This window comes from Chiloscyllium plagiosum, chromosome 12 (genome assembly GCF_004010195.1).
Source record: "Chiloscyllium plagiosum isolate BGI_BamShark_2017 chromosome 12, ASM401019v2, whole genome shotgun sequence".
In the NCBI taxonomy this organism is placed as follows: domain Eukaryota; kingdom Metazoa; phylum Chordata; class Chondrichthyes; order Orectolobiformes; family Hemiscylliidae; genus Chiloscyllium; species Chiloscyllium plagiosum.
Window position 1 is genome coordinate 85,770,002 of NC_057721.1, and position 8,210 is coordinate 85,778,211.

Here is an 8,210-nt window from a genome sequence, read left to right on the forward strand (position 1 = left end):
AGGTGTCGGAGATGGTCCAGGTAAATTTAAGGTCAGGGTGGAATGTGTTGGTGAAGTTGATGAATTGCTCAACCTCCTCGCGGGAGCACGAGGTGGCGCCAATGCAGTCATCAATGTCGCGGAGGAAGAGGTGGGGAGTGGTGCCGGTGTAATTACGGAAGATCAACTGTTCTATGTAGCCAACAAAGAGACAGGCATAGCTGGGGCCCATATGTGTGCCCATGGCTACCCCTTTGGTCTGGAGGAATTGGGAGGATTCAAAGGAGAAATTGTTAAGGGTGAGGGCCAGTTCGGCCAAACGAATGAGAGTGTCGGTGGAGGGGTACTGTTGGGGACATCTGGAGAGGGAAAAACGGAGGGCTTGGAGGCCCTGGTCATGGCGGATGGAGATGTAGAGGGATTGGATATCCATGGTGAAGATGAGGCGTTGGGGGCCGGGGAAACAGAAGTCTTGGAGGAGGTGGAGGGCGTGGGTGGCCTCACTTAAGAGAATTGAGTTTAATTCTGGTCGCCACATTAGAGAGGCATGTGGAGGCTTTGGAGAGGGTGCAGAAGAGATTTACCAAGATTAGAGGGTATAAGCGATAATGAAATGTTGGAAAAACTTAGGTTGTTTTCTCTTGAGTGGCAGAGACTGAGAGGAGATTTGATAGAAGTTTATAAAATTATGAGATGCATAGATAGGATTACCGGTCAGAATATCTTTCCAGAGTTGAAATGTCTAAAACTGGATGGCATACATTTAGGGTGAGAGGGAGAAAGTTCAAAGGAAATGTGAGGGGTAAATATTTACAGAGAATGGTGGGAGTGTGGATTCCGCAGCCAGGGGTGGTGGTGGAAGCAGATACAGTAGGGATGGTTAAGAGAATTTTGGATCGAGCACATGAATATGCAAGGAATGGAGATACATGGACCAAGGGTAGGCAGAAGGGATTATTTAATTTGGCATCATGTTCATCACAACATCATGGGCCGAAGGGTACTATTCTATTTTCTATTAACAATGGGCATAATAGGAGGGGCACAAGGTGATGGAATCAAACAGCCTCATTCTGCACTGTATCATTGCATGGTTTAAATATAATTTCAGTGAAAATCAAAAGCATAACTGTTTGAAGCTGAACCAGTCTGTTCACAATTTTCAGCTCTGGGAAGATTTTCTGATTCCGCATCCTGCACCTTATTAAGACCACCTAATTCCACGTTTGCCTCCATTTCTGCTGATGTAAGCCTTGTCAATGTCTCTGGCACTTTCAGACTTAATTATCCAATTGCATCCTGCCTAGACTAAAATTTAACACTCATCACCCACTGCTTGGATGGACCTCAACTTGAGCCATTGATCTGCATTTGCTAACCTTCAACTACCAGGGCAACGATGCCTTGATTTTAAAGTTCACATCCCTATGATCAAATCTCTTTATATTATTTCTCTTGTTATCTCTGCAATTTGTTCCAACCCTAAAACCCTTCAACACTTCTCCATACTGCCTGTGTCTTTGGCAAGGGAAATAGGCTAGAGGGGCTTGTCGGGGCTTATGGAGTGGCAAGAAGATGAAGTCACAGAAAATCAGCAACAATGGTGAGTTAAATGGAACTGGAAGGTGCCCAAGACAAGATAAAAGCAAGCAACAGTGGAAATATTTCCAGCAGGAGATGTGCAAGGGGAGTAAGATGGCTGCACAAGTGGTTGCCATATACACAGAGGAAGCAAGAAGGGAGGAGCTGGGGTTAAGAATGGAATCACTACAGGAAATTTTGTGCCAAGTATAAAGAAGACAATGAGTGTGAGGAGAAAGTAAGACAGTGGAAGGCAAGCTACAAGGACAATAAGGCTTTGTTCAACAATGAAATCAACTAGGCAGAAATGGGTACTGCAGATGCTGGAATTGATGTTTCGGGCAAAAGCCCTTCATCAGAAAGCCATTCCTGATGAAGGGCATTTGCCCAAAATGTCGATTTTCCTGTAACTCTGATGCTGCCTGACCTGCTGTGCTTTTCCAGCACCACTCTAATCTTGACTCAACAATGAAATCAGTTGAGTGTGTACCAGAAAATCCAAGAATGGAAAGGATTTGAGGGTGTGGGAAGGGCACTAGGGGAGGAGACATAAAGGAACATGGGCATAGGGAAGGCAGAGCATGAAAGAAGCATCCCACCGATAATGTTTGATCTTGTCCCTCCACCACTGACATACAACAGCAGAAGTATCTACCAATGACAAGATGCTCTGTAGTAACTCAACAATGCTTTTCCAACAGCAGCTTCCAAACCCATGAATTCTACCATTTAGAAATACAAAAGTGGCAGATAAATAGGAATATCACCGCCTGCAGGTTTCCCTCCAAGCCACACATCACCCTGATTTGGAATAATATTGCTATTGCTTCACTATTGCTGAATCCAAATCCTAGACATTCTTACTGATAGCACAGTGGGTTTATGTGCACACATAGGATTCAGCAGTTCAAGAGGTGGCTGAATATTACTTTCGCGAGGAGTGACAACTGCTGATATTGAAGCCTGCATTCCAAGGACACATACTGCCACATTTCCTATATTACACCAGTGATCATACTGCAGAGCTTTTCATTGGCTGTAACACACAATGTAACATCCTAAGGTTTTGAAAGGGTCCCTAAAATGCAAGTTAAATCTTATTCATTTCATTTGGTTTATTTCAGGAGTGGTTTGTGATGTCAAGTCTTATAAATTTCTTAAGTTAATTTTAAATTTTAATGTTAATTTTAAACCCTAGATAATTTTTGTTAAACAGAGGTGTTAAGGGAGATGGACGAAATGTAAGTTTATGGAGCAACTGATGTCATTGAATGGTATAACAAACTCAAAGGAAGAATGGCCTACTCCTTTTCCTATGATCCTAATAGTGGCATATTGGATGTTTTGTCACCTGTTTGTAGACCATATAAAAGTTCACAGATCAATGAGCATTAAATTGGGGTGGGTGTGATGTTAAATTGCTCAATTAAATTTTACCTCTCGTTCCTTTTGACAGTCTGCCTGTGCCGTTTGCAGCTTAGCTTTAAAATGATCACAATCCAATCGTAACTGCTCATTCTCCTGCTCTTTTTTCTCCAAAGCTGTAATATGAAAATAATTCATTTATAAAGAGGACTCATTGCCAGTAAAATACAATAGTCAGAACACAACACCAAGTTTATTTGAAATCACAAGCTTTCTGAGTGCTGCTCCTTTGTCAGGGGAAGTTGTAAAATACAATACTTTAAACCAAGGAAGATGCAGCAACATTATATAATATTTCCCATATATTCAATCCCATTCTCCATACATTTACCTACAATCACTTGTTTTCCTTCACACTGAAACTTGGGGTATAGCCTGTAGTGTTTAACAGGAGGATCTGATTGAGGTGTATAAGATTATGAGGGGCATTAACAAGATGGAGAGAAAGCAGCTGTTCCCTTTAGTTGAACGAGAGGTCATGATGGACAGGAGGCTAAAAGGTGATTTGAGGAAATATGTTTTCACCCAGAGAGTACTGGGAATCTGAATCTCCTGCCTAGGAGGGCAGTAGAGTTGAGAAACCTCACAATCTTTAAAAATTATTTGGATCAGTGCTTTATATAACATTCAAGTCTACAAGTTGGTGGTAAGTGGGATTCGTGTTGACAGATTGGCGCAGACTTGGTAGGCCGAAGTATGACTTCTGTGCTGTACGATTCCATGACCATGACTGTACGACAACCCTATGCCAAACAAAACCAGGAATAAGAGTGCTGTTTCAAGTTTCAGTAAGCAAGTCTTTCAATGACTGATCCAGACAAAAATTGACAGATGATCATTTCTGTGTTTATAATTTGTTCTTAAGATGAGAGCAGCATATTAAATTAGTTTTTTGTCTCTAATTGCCCATAAAACATTACATACAGGAGCAGGATTAAGCCATGTGGCCCATCAATGCTGCTCTACCATTTGATCATAGTTGATATGTTTCTCAACCCTATTCTCATGCCTTATCCCCATAACCTATGATCCTCGTCCTATTCAAGAACCCATCTACCTTTGAAGAACCTACCTAGTTAAATTGCCCATAGTGTTAGGTGCACTAGTCAGAGGGAAATGGGTCTGGGTGGGTTACTCTTCGGAGGGTCGGTGTGGACTGGTTGGGCCGAAGGGCCTGTTTCCATGCTGTAGGAAGTCTAATCTAGTCTTTGCCCAAAGTACATTAATCAACAAATGCAGTCTGGGAAAGGGGTTAAGTGGGCCAGAAGGGAGAAAAGTGGTATGTTGACCTTGATTGCAAGGGGTTTTGAGTGCAAGAATAAGGAAGTAAAAAAATCATTTGTTGCATTTACAAACAATTGCACATGGACCAAAAGTACAGTTACCTACAGAGCCATACAGCAAAAGCTGAAAAGTGGGATTAATCTTTTCTTACTTAGCAGACACGTGATGCTTGACTAGAGTACTGTTTATAATTTTACTTATCACAGCTAATGCTTTTGATCACATCTAATGTCCTGCGCATCTGCAACATGACATCCCAACTCCCATACTTAATGCACTGTCCAATAAAGGCAATAGTATCAAACGCCTTCTTTGTCTACCTGTATAAGTCCTATCCTGATTTGTCTTACCAAAATGCAACATCTCCTATTTTAACTAATCTGCCACATCTGAGCCCATCAAGCCCATCTGATCAAGGTTCCGTTGTACTCTGAGATAACATTTTCACTGTCCACTACACCACCAATTTTGGTGTCATCTGCAAGCTAACCAAACATTCCTCTTATATTCATATCCAAATCATTTACATAAATGACAAAAAGCAGTGGACCCAGTCCTGATCCTTGCAGCTTATTGCTGGTCATAGGCCTCCATTCCAAAAAATCACCCTCCTCCACCACCACCACTCTCCGTCTCCCATCTTCAAGGAAACTTTGTATCCAAATGACTTGTTTTTCCTGAAATCTAAACTTGTTAACCGGTCCACCATGAGGAACCTTGTAGAATGTGTTACTGAGGTCTGTATAGACAATGTCCACCACTCTGCCCTCATCAATCTTCTTTATCACTTCTTCAAAAAATCTCAAGTAAGTTAGTAAGACACGATTTCCCACACACAAAGCTAACTTGACTATTCTTAATCAGTCCTTGCCTTTCCAAATATATGTAGATCCTGTCCCTCAGAAACCCCTCCAACAACGTACCCACCATTGACGTCAGGCTCATTGTTCTATAGTTCTCTCGCTTTTCCTGCCACATTTCTTAAATAATAGCACCACATGAGCCACCCTCCAGTCTTCCAGTACCTCACCTATGGTTACAGGTATCTCAACAAGGGGCAGCAATCACTTCCCTAGTTTCCCACAAAGTTCTGGGATACACCTGATCAGGTCTTGGGTATTTATTCACTTTTATGCATTTTAAGATGCCTGGAACCTCCTCCTCTGCAATATTGACACCTGCACAGAACTGAAACTAAAATCCATTATTTTCCCAGTTTAGAATCAAAGTTCCCGAGTTATATTCTGAACTTTCATTACACTACACAAATCCCTGGTTAGGCCCCAACAAATATTTCTTCCAAATTTGGTGACCACAGTTTAGGAAGCATATATAAATCTTTGAGACTTTACAGAGGAGATTTACCCAGAGGAGAGTCTGGGAATGATTAAGTTGTGCTACAAAATTAGATTGCAAAAGCAGGCATTGTTCTCCTTGAGCAAAGAACATTCAATGGAAAATGGGAACAGTGTACAAGATTGTCTCAAGGAAAAGCAAAGAAAAACTTGTTTCCAATGTCTTACGATGGAAAAACCAGATAACATAGATATACGGGCAAGAGCTGTAGCAGGTGTGAGGAATAATTTGTTTTACATAGCAAGTGACAATGATTGAAACTCACCATCCTGATTTGGAAATATATTGCCATTTCTTCATAGCCAAGAGTTCAAATCCCTGGAGCTCCCTTCCTAAATGCATTGTGAATGTATCTACATCAAGTGGACTGCAGATTGTTATGAAAGTGTAGGTGTGTACTGTACCTTTTAAGAGAGAGAGAGGAAGCTAGCAAGCACTGACCAAAAGCACAGAGAGTGTTGAACAAGGTGAAAATGTAACATTTGGTTGAAACAAATAGCTGGAATTGCATTGCCAAAGAACAAAAGCAAATTCAAATAATCAGTTTAAATTATGCCCCAGATAACAAAATCAAATCTGAATTGAGAGTATTGATAACATCAAACCAACGAATGAGCAGATGTTCTGGGGTATAAAACTAGACATTTTGAACAGTTAGGGGAAGAACTGCCAAGAACACCAATAAACATAGACTGCTAGCCAAACAGCTCTCTGAAAGGTACCTGCTCATAAGAAAAATTGTGCTGCAGAAGACTGAAGAAGAGACGATCCAGGAAAACTCAGAGGAAAATCGACAAAGCCGACTCTTTCTGAAACGTGATTTCTTTTTTTGTAAATCTTAAATCGGGGTTTTTTAAAAATCGGACCAATACTGTAGAGTGGGCGGTAAAAGATACGTTTAAGAGAGAGGGAATTGTAATTAGTGGTTCTAATGTTCTCTGTTGGACTTAAAGAATAAAACAGTTAATTTTTACTTTAAATAGTGAAAAAGCGTGGGGTGAGCTTGTGTGTGTCGGGTATAAATTAGCAGAGGGGTTTACCCCGTGTCGTAACAAGATGTTCAAAACGTTCCACACCATCTTCTCAAGCAAAACTTGGGAAATGAATACAGCAAAGCCCACACCCCATAAATGAATAAAAACAAACTGAAATTCTTTCAACAGATGCTGCCAAACTTGAGTATTTCCAGCCTCTGTATTTTTAAACCAAATCTTCATGACTATGTATTCATGAACTCAAGAACAGACTTTCAACAAAAGCAAAAACACTCACCTGCTTCAGCTACTTCTAGTTGATAAAAGCTCTCCAGGAATTCTCCATTAAGAATCTTTGGCAAAAAGTCTTTGATTTGCATAATTTCAGTTGTTAGTCTTTCTAAGTCTCGCTTCCGAATTTTAACAAACTCATCTTTGCCCACAGCCTTCTGAAACATAAATCAGTAGCAGTAGAAAGATTGGCAAATATCCAAATATGCTTGCAACTCTGACCAGGTTGAATTATAAAGGTCGAAAGCAAAAGGTTAAAAAAGAACTGCGAGTAAAAGGCTTTGTCAATTTGAAGAATGTTCTACTCCAATAAAATCACTGAATGAGACAGAAATGAAACAATGTTGGTTTTAGATACTGGCATTATACAAAAACAACACTGGGAGATCGATCTTTAACACTTCAGACTGGTTCTTTCTTTAAGCTTACTCATTACAATAGACCACAGTAAGGAGTAGTAATTGATGAATAGGAAACAAATCAAAAGTGCTAAATGCCACAAATGAGCTGAGTGTGACTGCTCTTTAAATCAAGGCAACATCTGACCAAGTGTGGCATCCAGGAATCCTAGCAAACCTTGAGACATGGGAATTAGGGGTAACCCTCTATCGGTTGGAGTCATACCAGCACAAAGGAAGGTAGCCATGATTGTTCATTGTCAGTCATCTCACTTCTAGAACATTCCTCAGGGTAGTGTCCAATGCCCAACCATCTTCAGATGCTTCATCAATGACCTTCCCTTCATCATAAATATGGAGCGAAAGTGGGAGGAGGAATACTGAAAGTGCATGGTCAGTCATGATCATACTGAATGGTGGTGGAGGTTCTGGTCACCCCACTTCTAGAAGGATAAGGATGCTTCAGAAGGTAGCCATGATTGTTCATTGTCAGTCATCTCACTTCTAGAACATTCCTCAGGGTAGTGTCCAATGCCCAACCATCTTCAGATGCTTCATCAATGACCTTCCCTTCATCATAAATATGGAGCGAAAGTGGGAGGAGGAATACTGAAAGTGCATGGTCAGTCATGATCATACTGAATGGTGGTGGAGGTTCTGGTCACCCCACTTCTAGAAGGATAAGGATGCTTCAGATAGGATACAGAAAAGGTTTACCAGGATGTTGCCTGGTATGGCTCTGGAAAAAGGTTGGATAATCTGGGTTTGTTTTCACAGGAACGCAGGAGGTTGAGAGGCAACCCCCGATAGAAGTTCATAATGTTGTGAGTGACATAGATACAGTGGAAATTAAAAGGCTTTTCCCCTAGGGTGAAGGGTTCAATTACTAGGGGACACAAATTCAAGGTGGTGGTGGTGGTGG

At 41.0% G+C, this 8,210-nt stretch overlaps 1 protein-coding gene across 1 annotated transcript in view; it reads right to left on the reverse strand.

Annotated features, from left to right (window-relative positions):
* LOC122554864 (heat shock transcription factor 2 binding protein) overlaps positions 1-8,210 on the reverse strand; it is a 132,104-nt gene that overhangs the window by 117,483 nt on the left and 6,411 nt on the right. The window contains exons 2-3 of the mRNA XM_043700211.1: positions 6,898-7,048; positions 2,998-3,101 (exon numbers count right to left, since the gene is read on the reverse strand). Coding sequence (XP_043556146.1) covers positions 2,998-3,101; positions 6,898-7,048 — 255 coding nt within the window. The remainder of the gene's footprint in view (positions 1-2,997; positions 3,102-6,897; positions 7,049-8,210) is intronic.